This window comes from Delphinapterus leucas, unplaced genomic scaffold, assembly GCF_059928025.1.
Source record: "Delphinapterus leucas isolate spDelLeu-1000000601 "Yukka" unplaced genomic scaffold, BTC_Dleu_Yukka2 spDelLeu_asBTCV2_sq40, whole genome shotgun sequence".
Classification (NCBI taxonomy): Eukaryota; Metazoa; Chordata; class Mammalia; order Artiodactyla; family Monodontidae; genus Delphinapterus; species Delphinapterus leucas.
This window is the reverse complement of record NW_028322249.1, coordinates 4,857,024-4,872,832: the sequence shown is the minus strand read 5'-3', so window position 1 is coordinate 4,872,832 and position 15,809 is coordinate 4,857,024. Positions and strand designations below refer to the sequence as shown.

The window sequence follows — 15,809 nt, the reverse complement described above, 5'->3', positions numbered from 1 at the left end:
GAAGAAATGGAACCACGTATACAATGAAGATCAAATAAAGAAATGTGAAAAGTAAACTGGTAGAAAATATCCTGTGTGTTTCTATGGCAATTTTCACAAATGTAGTCAAAAGATTGTATTTTAATGTTGGTTTCCCCTACTAGAATATAGACTGCATTATATCTATCTTGTAAACTTTTATATACTTGTTGTCTAACATGGTAGTGGCAATAAATACTTGAAGAAATTTATGTAAGCTTTGTAAAGAAATATAAACAAAGGGCTAAGGACCATAAAATAAATGGATATTAATACACTTCTTTCACTAAAAGTCAAGACCAGGATGGGGAGAGTTCGGATAATTAGGGATTGTGATTGGTCTTCTTATATGTTAGGCATTTCAAAGCTGACTGCACTGTTTTCACTGTAACTTAGAATACATAAACCTGTTGAGGAAGGTTGAGAAGTTGCAAAGGTAATGTAATTTAATTTTTAAAGCAGATATAAGCAATGCAAAGTTGAGTCCAACAAGAATACATGCCTTTGAAATCAGATTAACTAATACTGTGCCAATATTAAGGGATTAGAGCATTGTTCTCTGCTTTTATAATTCACATTCATTTACTAAATCTGTTACACTGCATAATAACAATCTACTCATGTAACTGTCTTCCAGAATGGATTGGATTTCCCTCCAAAGCAGAGACCATTTTCTAGTCTTCTTTATAGACTAGTCTTCTTTATAGATCAAAAACCATAGTAATAAACACTCTTAGGAAATGCTCACATAATAAACATTTTATGTTGCTAAACTAATTTGATAAGTACTAGGTAGTATTCAAATTACCTTAAACTTTTTTTTTTTGAGAAATGCGAAGACTTTATTCAGAGCTTGCTATAGCCAGGGAGTCAGCCATGATCACTTGTGTTTTGGCAGAGACTCAAGGGCAGGTAGAGGAGTGGGAAAAGGGGGAAGGTGTCAGGTATGCCATGATTATTAGAGGCTGTTGACAAACATTTAAGGTAAGATACGAGTATGCCATTTTCAGTTTTCTAATTAGTTATTCCCTTCAGCTTGAAGAGTGGAATGCATTAAGTTCTTTAGGTAGTTAATATTTCCTAGTGACATCCTTGAGGCATAGGCAAGAATCTTAATATTAAATTTGTGAGGTATGCTGACTTCCCCCCACCCCCCAAGTAAAAAAATCACAGGTTATCCTTGTAGAAACTTAGATTCAAGTGTGACTTTGCAGTTGGCTTTTATCACAAACAAATGGAAAAAATTAAGTGAAAACATTTATAGAAGTGCATGTTCGAATCAGGTGGTAATAATTACAACTAGCAATTACTGAGTCTTTAAAGTCACTATGCTAATCCCATACAGTCTTACTGCATATACCTCTCTTAAGACCCTGTGAATTGGGTCCAGGTATGCTCCCTGTGTCTCCTCATTCCCCTGGGAGCAGCATCTACCCAAGACATTGTCTTAGCGTCCATAGATAACAGAAGCACAAGAGAATAAGTAAACACACTAGAATATTTAAAAGCTCTGGTTTCATCACAGGTGCTGACCCTTCTTTTGCTCTATCTTGCTGTGTGATTAAACCCAGATAGTGGGCTATACACTATGCATGGAGGTATACATTGTCCAAAGAGGTATTATTGCTGTGGGGAAGGAGAGTGACTATTTACTGAGTAATAATCCATTATACACTGGAATGCATGAAAGTATATAGTGATGGATAATACTGGACTAGAATATGGAATAGCTTTAAATGTTTTTCTGAAGGAAAGTCAAAGTGATTCCATAATTAAGTTATTTTCAATTACAGTGTGGGTATCAGGTAGGGTTCCTACAGGAAACAGATGGCATGGGGAAATTTTGTAATTTAGAAGAGTTTAATAAAGGAAAAATTTACAAGATAAAGCCAGGGTGTAGAAAACCCACAGAAATAGTGCAGTAGTTTGGAGCTGGCAAAAGCAGGGCTCTGTTAACACCCCTGGTTCTCAAGAGACAAGTAGGGGGGCCATGACTGGAACACAGTCACGAACTGTATCAAAACAACTGACTGACAGAAGCTGTGCTCTTGGATCCAGGCAGTAATCAGCCTGTGGTAACTCCATAGGTAGTAAGTCAAGTAGATAAATAACCAGACTTACCATTCTTGTTCCCTCCTATAGGCATCTGCTGCTTCCCATTGGTCAAACCTAGAAAAACTGCCATAGGATAACAGAGCCAGTCTCACTGATGAATTCCATATAGGATGGGGAATTGTTTTTAGGGGCACTAAATATATCCTGTACAGTATGGCAAATAATTTCTATTTCAATATAACTTTCAGGTGATGTATAGTTATCTCTATAATACTGCCTCCCTCATGTACTTCTAGTATACTACTATTATACTTTATATATACTACTTCTTATTGAAGGAAAGACAGAGTGGCAACTAGTAAACTCATAATTACATTAGGGCAGCTTTAGAGGCTGTTTTGTCACAGCCAGTAATGAGCTGATATAGTATTAAGAATGGTCAAGATTAAAAAATTTTGTACTACTGATCTACCTGCCTGAAATTTGGGGTGTTTTTCAAAATAAGTATATACATGTATATAATATATATGTGTGTTATACTTGTGAACATTAAAACATCATGAGTTTAAGGATCTCTGACATAACAAAACATAGATCACCTGGCTGTGAATCTTATGACATTTCACTACATATTTGACCTTGAGAAAGACATTCAGATTCTCCATGTGTCATTTTCTTCGTTTGTGAGGATCTATATAAAATGGTAAGAATTAAACAAGGTAATACAGGGAAAATCTTTAGAGTGATGCTTTTACACAATAAACATTCAATAAAATTTGCTGTTATTATTGAGAATAAGTTAAGTAAGACCACAACATTTGATGAAATTTCTAACATAATTTTTAGAATAAAAATGAGGGAAAGACATGACAAAGGCATTATAAATATTATTAGATGTTTAAGAGTTCAGTATGTTAAGCAAAAATTTAAGTGTGGAGGTAATGAAAATGAGGCTTATGTATTTACTTTAAATATTACATGATTTCATTAGGCTTTCACTGATATTACAGTAATTTTCCCTCAATATCCTTTGTATTTTTTTTTTTATCGTTTCATGGATTTCACTAGGTAATGCTCAATTTATGGTAACATGCCTTTATTATAGAAAATGGTATGCTTATAACTTGGATTGTGTCTGCAATGCTATTTTATGCTTTGAAAGTCCAGGAAAAAATATGATTAACCTCCTGAGGCCTTAAGAGTGGTACAATTTTGCAAGCTTCTTGTTTTGCTTATTTCCTAGTTTTCAATACATCTCTATATGTCCATCTCCATCTTTTTACCTCCACAGTGGAACTAGCCTCCAAGAAATAAAACCACCCATTTCAAGAGATTATCTCATATTGTTTCCAAGTTAGGGACCACCAACTCAAGTTCATTTTCTGAGCTGAGAGATATGGACCACCCCTTGGGTTTGACCCATGGAATGATCAACTTCAGAGGATTTTTTTATCTTCTACATATGCTCCAAAATAAGTCCACAAATATATGTCACACAATTATAACAGCCATTAAACTAGAATTATGCACAGACATATGACATAAGTTATTACTCATACCTTCTGCTTCTATATATGGAAAAGCTGCCAGTTTCTAAATTATCTACCAAGCAATGCAGAAGACCATTTATAGGAAGAGGTGACAGTATTTCGGCTTTAGTGTTTAACATATTTTAAGTACTTAATATTATACATGTGTTGGATGGAAAGGATTATTCAGAAGTTACACTATTCAGTCCCAAAGACCATCATTCTTTAGAAAATCTCCTAATTTCCTATTGCATGAAATAGACATTTTTCAAATTTCCCAGTTAGCTTTAGCAATATTTGACATGAACAAGTTCATGATGTGTTTTGCATAAATAAACTTCTCCCAAAGTTGACCCATTTTCTTACCATTTAAAAATAGAATATTCCTTTTTCATTTGTTTTTTTTTAAAGGACTATGGATTTTCTTTTGTTCAAAATTCCCTAATAATAATCTCATGAGATATGATTACATACAAATTACATATCTTCTACACATAACTTCTGAATTGGAATTTCTAAGGGGCAAAACCTGACCTTTTAAAAAATAATTTAGTTGATTTTCTTTTACAATTATACAAATATATGAAATACAATTTATGTTTGTTTTGCTTATATTTGTTCATCTTGAAAAGTTTGGCTAAGTTTATTGTAGAAGGATATTTTTATATTACTTTAATAAAACCCAACATTTTATGATTTTCATAAATTGTTTTTATAGTTTTTTGTCATCTAAGTTATAATGGGTAAAACACTTCACTCACTTGCCCTTACCTTACAGTTATTACTCCTTTCATAAAATTCCACTTATATACATTATAAGGCATCAAAAATAGCTTTCAGTTTTACAGTGGAATTTATACTCTTCTATTATAAAACTTCTTCAGTTTGACCTATTAATCATATTTCAATTATCAAAAATATTTTAGAAATATTTGTCTCCCTTTTCAGTTATTAGTGAGTTACACATCCATGTGTTTTGAGCTGAACTGTGTTACCCCCAAATATGTGGAAGTTCTAACTTTAGTAACTCAGAATGTGAGGGTATTTGGAAAGAGGATCTTTAATGTGGGGACTAAATTTAAAATGTTGTCTCTAGGGTGGGCTTTCACTTAAGAGGGACATAACAGTTCTGCTTAGCTTGACTAAACTTCAGACAGGTTTCTTCCTGACATTTGGCCCCTGACCTCTCTCTTTTTAGACATTAAAAAAGCTTGCAATTGTAAGTTCTTTCTCTGCCTCATTAAGATGTAAATCCTCTCTCAGCCACTAGCCGGGCTTTTTAACCTTGATATAACCTTGCTTTATAACCAAGAATGTCTTTCTCAAAGACCTGGGAGCCATCCCCTTGAAATGTAATCATTAAGAAAGACAGAGGCCCTATCTCCTAGTCTGTTGGGAGGGCAGGAACCTGACTTCAATAAGCCTCAATTAGCAAACACAGGTAGCCGGTCTACTCCACTAACATCCCCTTCAGTACTTTTCCACTAGCTCACCCTAGAGCTTAAAAATTCTCTTGTCATTTGTCTCAGCAGAGTTGAGTTCAATCTCTTTATTATAATAGTCTAGACATCTCTTGCAATATCCTTGAATAAAATTTTCTTTGGCTGTTCATCTTGTCTGGTGCAGTTTTAATTTAACAGCTCTAATCCAATTTAATTAGAATCTTTAAAAAGGGGGAAAGTTGGGCACGGAGGCAGACATGCTCACCAAGAGAATGTCACATGAAGATGAAGGTAGAGATCTGAATGATTCAGAAGCCAAGGAATGTGAAGAATTCCTAGCATACTACTCATACCAAGTTATGAGAGAGGAATGGAATAGATTTCCCCTCACAGCCTTCAGAAGGAACCAACCCTGTTTATAGCTTGATCTTGGACTTCTAGCCTCCAGAACTGTGAAAGAAAACATTTCTTTTGCTTAAGCCACACAGTTGGTAGTATATTGTTTCGGCAGCCCTGGGAAACTAATACATCATATCATGCAGTGACAAGATTACCGATTTGTAGCCGAGAAAGCTAGTCTTGGAGACCAACTCTGCTGCTTCCTAGGTTTGGGGGCTGGGGTAAATCAATAAAGTTTCTAAGTTTCCACATCTTCACAGGCAACTGAATGACCTAACATTTTGAGAGGGGTTGGCTCATATTAGGGATAAGTAAAATAAAATAAAAAACCTTATTTCTCAATCAAAAGAATTTCTAAAGTTAAGATAGCAATAGCAAAAAGTTTCTTAAAAACAAACAAAAACACGCAACCAGAACTAAGCACTCAGCAGCAGTTTATCTTACGAGGAGAGAAAAATCTGGAATTTCAAACCCTTCACTTCTGAATTTACTACTTATTAGCATTTTCCATGGAAACCATATTGTGTTAAGTTTTACCCAAAGTACAGAACCTTAAAAGTGCCTATATATTTTCACTCCAAACTAGCTTATTTCACTGATATGTAACACCATCCCAACCTCAGTATAGATGTAGATGTCTTCTGTCATCTTCACAACCACCTCACAGAGGATGGAATCTCCAAATTCCTTAAGTAGAAACACTTTTTTTCTCTTTCCCTTTTTTTAAAGGGAGCATACGCAGAGTGGCTTAGAAAACTTACATTTCCATTATAAACCTCAGCTTTTTTACCATCAGCATGTGCCTTTTTAATACTACTTTATATTAATGTTGGTGCTTAGTAAAGTAATATGAAAGATAGTATAATACTTCTTGGGACAGTATAGTTTATAAGAGCAGAGGTTTTATAACAACAAGGCAACAATTTTATAACACCATTGTGCTTTTCTAGCCCTCACAAAGAGCTGAGGGAAAATAAACAAGGATCCATTTAATGTCCGGGTGAGTGCCAGTTTGACCAGGTTCCATGCAAATGAAAACAAAATAAAATTAAACTTAGACAAGAAAAAATAATGGCCTGTTGGAATAATCAGGTGTGGAACAATGTTTAGGGACAGAAACAAATGGTGAACTGCTTTGTTGTACTTTTCCTACTTTTTCACCCCAGGGAACACTCTTTTAAAGGTGAGTTAACGTCAGCTTAAGAATTTTGATAATGTTCTGATTAGTAGATCATATCAGTATCTGCATTCATAGATTGGGTGAACCTATTGCTTTCAGTAAAAATACTAAAAATTATCTATTGGACTAAAGATATAGGGAAGTTGTTGCACAGTAAGTGTATTTTTTATGTACTAATTTCAATCTCCTTTGTCCTAGGTTAATTAACAACAGCCTCTTAAAATAATTATCAGTCTTTTAATACATAGATCAAATTTGAGTTTGTCAAAATGCCTTGGATGTAGTAACCAAGCAGGTGATGGTGATTAAAGCAATTTCAGCTGCAGGAGGAAAAGATTCCTTTTCCTCCTCTGTCAGTGGACTACCAGCAAAGATGATATAATCTCTCTGATCCATTACTATCGCATGGGCTGGCTTCAACTATTTTGACCTTTATTTATTTACACATATTATTTGACACATGTTTTCCAAGCTCTTTATTAGACATTACAGTAAGAACATGACTAGAACATGAGTAGATCATGACTATGTGACTTGTAGAGGAGGAGTGGCTGTGGCTTAGGGTCAATAGGGAGCAGAAATAAAGTGATGACTGCCAACAAATTAATATCAAAAACAGGATTTTGTAAGGGAAGCTTCACAAGAGCATGAAGATGTCTGGATGGGAAATAGAATGGTAACAGAGAGAGCAACTATAATGTTACTGCAATAGTCCAGGTGAGAAATGATGAGAATAAGATTGTGGCAAAGGTAAAGGAAAGAATAAAGCCAGATTCAAGAGACTTGTACACCAGATGGACATAGAAGAAGAAAGTTATTAGTAAAGGATAACCTCAAAGTTTTAAATTCAACGGCTGTGTAAATAACAAAGACATTATTAACAAGGATTGGTGCCAAAACAGGTTGGAAGGGAATGCAATTTGCTCAGTATCAGAGATAATTAGTTTCAGAAACCAGTTAGATATCCAAGATCAGTAAGAAATTGCTTTTCAGATTTAAAATTTAAAAAAAGCCTGGAGATAAAAGATAACAGGAGTAGAACTTATAAAGTGGGTAGATTTTGAAGGGGACAAATGAAATATATCATTTTTTTAAAGTTATAAGAAAAAACTGAAATTACATTAGGCACTTGAAAAGATTTATCAGGAAACATAAATTTGGTCATCTCTCCATCTTTGAGAACTGTTTGGCAGAGCTGCAAGTACACTCACACATTTCTTTCTAGTACTCTATAATTGAGTTGATTTTTTTCCCCCATAAACACCCCCTCACTGAATACAGAGAAAAAGAAGCAAAGAAATAAAAGCATAAAGCAAAATTTTGGTTTAATCTCACTGTTCTAGTTTTCTAGGGCTGCTGTAACAAATTACCACATATTTAGTGGATTAAAAGAACACAAACTTTCTTACCTTTCTGTAGCTTGGACTTTTCCTGGGCTAAATCCAAGGTACTAGCGGGACTGTGCTCCTTTCTGGAGATTCTAGGGGAGAGAACTTTTAGGGTTGGTGGAGTCCCCACCTCACATCACTCTGGTCTTTCTTCTGCCGCCCACGTCCACTTTTAAAACACTTGTAATTACATTAGGCACACCTGGCTCATTCAAGCCATTCTCCCTAATTCCAGCTACAAATTAAATTCCTCTTTGCCATGTAATGTAACATTTCCACCTGTACTGGGAATTGGGACATGGATATCTTTGGGGGGGCTATTAGTTTGCTTTTGACATTGATAAATCTAGCTCAATGAAATTATTTTTTCTTTCTGATTAGATAAATATCATTTCTAACAATGTTCCAATATAAGTGGGATTGCGGCTCTGTGGCTTATGTAAATTTACATTTTGTGGGTGGAGGGCAGGACGCCTGAGATCCCAGCTGTACCCGCTAAATTCTCTCTGCTTTCTGATGCAAATCTGTGCTTTGTCTTCCCTTGATTGGAGAGCTTTCTGGTATAATTAATCCCATCTTTTTAAACTGTGCCGTGCTATCACCAAAACCACTTTAATCTAGCTCACTGTGTTAGATTAAAGACTTCATTGCTAGTGACAGTTTTGTCCTGAGATTTTAGCCTTTGCCTTTCAATGGTGCACTGGTACTTTGTCCACAAACAGGAATTAAAGAAAATGCTAGATCCACTAAATAATGTACAGATCACATGGATGTAATAGTGCTGTTTCAAGGTCAACTGGCTATTCTTTCCCTTTGCCAAACCTAACATCTCTCTGCACCGAATCTATCCTCCTGGACACTGTTTTTCAGGCTCTTGATTGTGTAGCTTCAGGTTTCTCCATTTGTTTGAGGCCTCTCATAGAACTCCAAACCCCACCTTATGGTTTCATTGTGAGGAAGCAGAAATATGAGTAATGGGCTCTCATACTTTACTCTCTTTCTCCTTCAATTTCTCACTTTTCTCCTTGCTATATCCTCCATCTTAAGGTGGCAAACATATTAAAGAGTTATTGGAAACATTATGTAAGGGGTATTGAAAAATTCTGCCTTATGTACAAAACTCTATAATCTCAGTTTCTCCATGGTATAATTTTTACTGGGGGTCAATGTACATTTTTAAAATAAGGATTGCAGATGATAAAATATTTATTTAATACACTAAAATATTCACCCTATTGCATATGAATGTCAAGTAACTAGCTCTCTCTACCATTTCAAAGCAATTCAATCTTTACTCTCTCATCACTATTCTACTAATATTTTTAAAAATTTCAAGACATTCATACTTTCCTGAAGAAGTAAATGATTTCCTGAATTCATTAATACACCACAGCATATTACTTATTATCATTCAGTAACTACTTCCTGCAAGTATACTTATAAAATCCTAATTCAGAGAAATGGAAATGATATGCCTCTTCCTTCTTCAAAAGGGATTGAAAATTTTACTCCAAGGTGCATAATATAAAAACATTGTTATAAAAAGGTTATATGTACTGGTATAATATTTATTACTCTTAAATTTGAGAGGAAATGACTTGCTTTATAATAAGCATAACATTTTCCGTTAGTAAACGTTACACTTTCCACCACCATGATGAGTTTCTACTGCTTAAAAGAATACTGATTAATAAATATTTCCCTTTTATCATAATATCTTAGAAAAATAAGGGTAGGTCTTGAGATGGAGGTACCACTCTAAAACAAAACCGTGTAAAAATATTTTCACCTTCCATAGCAAAAGAGTGTTCACTGTTTTAAACTAAATCTTTAATTTTTACTATCTATTTATATCTCAATTTTTAGAAGGATGAACTTTTTGTTTATGAAATTACATCATAACAGGAGACATAGTCTATAATTACTTAATATTTTTGGTTTATTTTGTTTAAATGTGAAACTGTGATCATTTAAATATTTATTTTCCAGCCTTTTTTCTTTTTATATCTATTGGTTTGAGTAATTTTAAATACCTGTGGCTTTTTAATTATTTTAAAATGATATATTGACTTAGGAGTGCTTGGGTTATGTTTGAGACAAATAGACAAACTTTGGCAAGATAAATAAAGATAAAGAGAATATACAAATGAACTGTAACAGGAATAAAGATGTAAATAAAAGTACAAAAGTAGGATATTAAAACTTCAATATTAGGTGCCAAAATTGAATATTTGTGTGCTAGTAGTTTTGAAAACTTATTAAGTGGATAAATTCCCTGAATAATTTAATTTGACTAAGATGTAAAGAAATAGAAAATTTAAATGGAAATTTAACAGATTCAGAGAATCTGAATCAGTAATAAATTCTGAATTTTCCACACAATAGTCAAATAGCTTTAGAATAGATTTTTTTTTTTTTTTTTTTTTTTTTTTTTTGCGGTACGCGGGACTCTCACTGCTGTGGCCTCTCCCGGAGCCAGGCTCTGGACGCGCAGGCTCAGCGGCCATGGCTCACGGGCCCAGCCGCTCCGCGGCATGTGGGATCTTCCCAGACCGGGGCACGAACCCGTGTCCCCTGCATCAGCAGGTGGACTCTCAACCACTGCGCCACCAGGGAAGCCCCTAGAATAGATTTTTTTCCCTAAACATTCATTTAGAGATAAATCGTGTCTCACACATATACTTGCAGAGAGTTGAAGAAACAAAAAAAGTGTTAAGCTCCTAAAAATGAAAAGTAGTAAAAGCAAAAATATAAAGACAATAAAATAATATATCTTAAAAGATAATACATAATGAACCATTTGTTTGTTTCCCAGAAATTCTAGATTAATTTTTTTTTAAATTTATTTTTCTTTCTTTCTTTATTTTTGCCTGTGTTGAGTCTTCGTTGCTGCGCACGGGCGTTCTCTAGTTACAGTGAGCAGGGGCTACTCTCCGTTGCAGTGCCCGGGCTTCTAACTGGGTGGCCTCTTGTTTCAGAGCACGGGCTCTAGGCACATGGGCTTCAGTAGTTGTGGCTGGTGGGCTTCAGCAGTTGTGGCTCCCGGGCTCCAGAGCACAGACTCAGCAGTTGTGGCGCACGGGCTTAGCTGCTCTGTGGCATGTGGGATCTTCCCTGAGCAGGGCCCAAACCGGTATCCCCTGCATTGGCAGGTGGGCTCTCAATCTCTGTGCCACCAGGGTAGCCCCTAGATTAAGTTAACAACAGAAAACTGATCAATATGCTTTTAAACATTAACAAATTAAAGAAAGGAAGCTATATGGTTGTGACAATACCTGCAGAAAAAGGGGCAATACAATTATATATCATCTTATGATTAGAAAGTCTTAGTAAATTAGGAAAGTAAACTTTTAGCTTAATATTGAGACTGTGCAAAAAAATTTAATGACATATACCAGAAGTAATATATAAAGTACATTTTATCAAATATCACAAAATGGTCTTTACTGGAAAAATAAAACTTTAAACCTTAGAGAAGACCTATAAAATTGATAGAAATATTATTTTTATAGACTGGCTAAAGGTTGCAAATTTCTGGGGAAAAAACAAATGGTTCATTATATATTACCTTTTAATATATATTCTTGCATTGTCTTTGTATATATATATATATATATATATATATATTTTTTTTTTTTTTTGCGGTAAGCGGGCCTCTCACCGCCGCGGCCTCTGCCGTTGCGGAGCACAGGCTCTGGACGCGCAGGCCCAGCGGCTATGGCCCACGGGCCCAGCCGCTCCGCGGCACGCGGGATCCTCCCGGACCAGGAAACGAACCCGCGTCCCCCGCATCGACAGGCAGGCACCCAACCACTGCACCACCAGGGAAGCCCTGTCTTTGTATTTTTGCTTTACTACTTTTCATTTTTAGGAGCTTAACATTTTTTGTGTGTTTCTTCAATTATACTTTCCAAACTGATCTATGTATTTATATAATTGAAATCTCAACCCAAATAGAAATATGGTCATTTATATGTGGTAATCAAATTTATCACAGAGCTTATACATTCTTGGGGGACTAATAAATAAATGGGTATACAAAAATAATTATCATTATGTAAAAAGGAGATGAATGCTTATCTTACAACACAAACAACAGTTGATTCCAGATATGTCATTGGCTTAAATGCATAAGTGAAATTTATATATAGTTTTTGAAGATGATATAAGAGAATAACTTTATGGCTTTGGGTAGGGAATAATTTCTTAATATTCACAAGTTATTAAAAAGAAGAACATTATAAATTTAAGAACTTCTGTTGGTCTAGAGAAAAGAAATGGTAAGCCAAAGTGGAAAATACTTTCCACAAATATAACTCACAAAGAATTAGTGTTCTAAGAGAATATTTATGATGTATAAGTGAGTGAGTAAATTGTGTGTGTGTGTGTGTGTAAGAGAAAGACCACTAACAAAATTTTAAAATGGTAAAAATATATGAACAAAGATTTCACAGATATAACATGAATAATAAAGGGACATTAGAGAGCAGAGAAATGTGAATCAAAACCACAGTGACCAATTTGGAAAACATTCCAAAGTTGGACAAAACCAATTATTGGCAAAGATATGAGCAATGGGCACATTCATTAACTACCTAGCAACTGCTCGTCTTACAGCAAATTGCTGCAGCCACTTTGGAAAATAATTTGGCGTTATTTAATACAGTTGACAAGTGCATGTTTTATGACCCAGCAATCCCACTACTCGGTATACATCCTAGAGACAATCCTACACATATGCTTCTGCAGACATGAAACCAGAATTTTCCTTGCAGCCCTGTTCATAAGAGTAAAACACTGAAAACTACCCAGATGTCCATCAACCATGGAATAGACTGCAGCTGCATGAATCAAATTGGGTGAATCTCAAAAGCATAACATTAACTGAGAATAGCAAGCTGCAAAAGAATATATACTAATTTCATTTATATAAATTGACAAATGCACTAGAAATGAATGAACGAACTAACTAAATATATATACATACGTATTATATATCTTACATGGATAGTAAAACTCTAAAGTAAAAGAGAGATTTAATAACACATAACTTGGAATAAGTGGTTATTACTCCCGAGGGAATGAAGTTGACAGGGAACAAACAGGGGCTTTTAAGGTATTACCCTGACTTCTGAATATATTGTTTGGTTTATCATGATGATTTAATTGTACATCTAAGTTATATGCAGCAGTTGTATGTATATTTAATGACTTAAAAACATTTTTTAAATGCAATGCTAATAATACATTATGTGCACAAACACTAGAGACGCAGCCCATTCAAAAGGCAGAGAGTTCGGAATCAGAGGAAATCAAGGTTGAATAGTTATTGCACCACTTACTATGTTTGTGACCTGGACATTTTTTAAAAGGGAGGCAATAATATCCATTCCATAGGGCTGCCATGAGCACTAAATGAAATGAATGCAAACTGCAGGCAGAATGCCTGGCACATCGATGCTCAAATTGAGAATCAGCAAGAAGGAAATTAACTCTCCTTTACTGACAGCAGTTACAACAGAAAAGATGTGTTCGCTGCAGCAACTACATTGTAGGAGGAAGTGTCAAATTGTGAGTGAAAAATGCAATGGAGTAACAGCTTCCAATAAATAACACTGTAAGAAAGCAGAGTTTCGTCCTGCTCAGGCATGCATATACATAGGCAGAGGGGAGGTGTGATAGAAATGGCTCTCTTCTCACTGAGACTCTTTCACCCTCAGATGATCTGTCATTGTACGCAGAACACAGTGGCAGATTTATCCCCACATTTCAGGTTGCTCAGTAATGGTTCAGGTGAAAGCATTCAGGAGTGACATAAAGTGGGAACTCATAAATGACAGAGTCTATTACTGGGTGACAAGCTCCAGCCTAGTGACTTTGTATAGACTCTGCAGAAATGCTTTCATTGTCATGAGATTTAGGAGGAAAGGAAAATTCAATGATAACACTGGTCAGCACATTTAATGGCCTGATACTATTAGAAAAACAAAACCCTCCTATGGACAGAAGGCTAAACAGTTTAAAGTAATTGCTGTAATACAGAGCAATTACATTTACTGATGCAACTTGTAATTGTGGTGAAACCTAGGTGTACTTTATATTTTCCTTAATATTTCAAGGAATATTGCTGTTTCCATATTCTGAATAAAGATATTAGATTTTCACTCTGCTTTTATTTTGTATTATAATCAGAATGATGATTAATGGTGTCCTTCTCTACAATTAAATGATCGGTCAAAAGAAAAATATGTATCAATAGCTTATACGTGTAACTAGTATTCCCTGTAAAAATTGCTTTGAGGGAAGTAGTGGGGATAAGCTGGCACTTGGGCTCATGTAATTGTGCCTCATGCCATCTACCCTTCAGTGGTCAGTCATAATGGGACCTGGTTACTTCATAAGTTACTGTATTTAAATTTTGAATCATTTAAAAACTTTTAATGTTGGGGAAGTAATAATGCTGATGTCTATCCAATTATTAGTTTTACAGGGAACATTACAGTCTTTAAAAATTACCTATACATACTTTAATTCTTTTCTTGTTAATATTTCATAGGATTCCTCTTTGATGTTAACCTAAAATGTACAGATGACATCCTTCGTCTCATGTTTTCTGTGATATGCAAGCAAACAGCTGCATTATCACTTCAACTAATTGAAAAATTAATTTTAAATATTAGTTTTGCAATAAATATATCATTATTTTACTTTTTTTCTGTCAAAGTGTTAATCAGTTTAGGTAAAAGCAGGAGTCAAAACCATAGGTCCAATACCTGTAAATTACTAGCAATTTGCCTTGATAACCTAGAAATAATGATCATCATTTATACAGGCATTTTTACACACATTAAATCATACTTAAATGATGAGGCATAAATACAACAACACAGAAAAAACGAATTGTGGAGAATTTTAAAGGAATTGGATAAAAAAGGATTTCTTAGGATTAACGCTGGATATAGCTCTACTTTATTGCTCTTTCAATTTTGTCACATTCAGATCTAAAGAAGATAAGCAGCTTTTGAGTAGGGTATCTCAGTAAATTGAAAAGCCTTAAAAAAAAGCAACATACAACTCATTAAAAGTCATTAAAAAAAAGAACAGAGGTTTTATATAGTCCTATAACCAATGAATAAATTGAATATCTGATTAAATTTCCACAGGAAGACCAATGAATTTCTCTGATGAATTCTTTGAAACTTACAGTGAAAAATAGAACATAAATCTTACACAAACTCTGCCAAGGTCAGAAAAAGAAGAAATACTTGCTAAAGTCAGGTCAATCTCTCACTTAAATGAGTATGCCTAAATCCTAAATAAAATATTTTGAACAATATACATGAACAACAATTCATCATGAACACATTGAGTTTTGTCCAAGAATGAGGAGTCCTTTGCAATTCAAAACTCTGTTAGTATAATTCCATTATGACTGAATCAGGAGAAAACATACGTGATTGTAACATTAAATACCAATGAAAGCATCAGGTAAAATTAGTTACCAATCTTAATAAACTAGTAATAGAAAAGAATTTCCATAACCTGATAAAGTATATTTACGAACTCCAGCAAAAAAATTACAATAAAATTGAAAAAAAGTTTTTAAAGTTTTCTCTCTGAACAAAGGAAGAAGGCAAGGAAGCCTGTTGTTATCTCTAGTAGACTTATTTTTTAGAACTCTTGGAATAAGGCAAACATTAGAAGAAAGCATAAAGCTATTATTATTGAGAAATATAATATTGATGAATAATTCAGTAAGTTGCTGATACACCATTATATTTATAAAATAAATGTATCA

The 15,809-nt window shown here is 34.5% G+C and overlaps 1 protein-coding gene across 1 annotated transcript in view; it reads right to left on the bottom strand.

Moving 5' to 3' along the window:
- Nucleotides 1-10,876: 10,876 nt before the first annotated feature.
- LOC149743969 (uncharacterized) overlaps nucleotides 10,877-15,809 on the bottom strand; it is a 118,557-nt gene continuing 113,624 nt past the window's right edge. Inside the window, exon 4 of the mRNA XM_089905930.1 lies at nucleotides 10,877-11,198. Within this exon, the coding sequence (XP_089762056.1) occupies nucleotides 11,096-11,198 (103 nt within the window). The 3' untranslated portion in view covers nucleotides 10,877-11,095. The remainder of the gene's footprint in view (nucleotides 11,199-15,809) is intronic.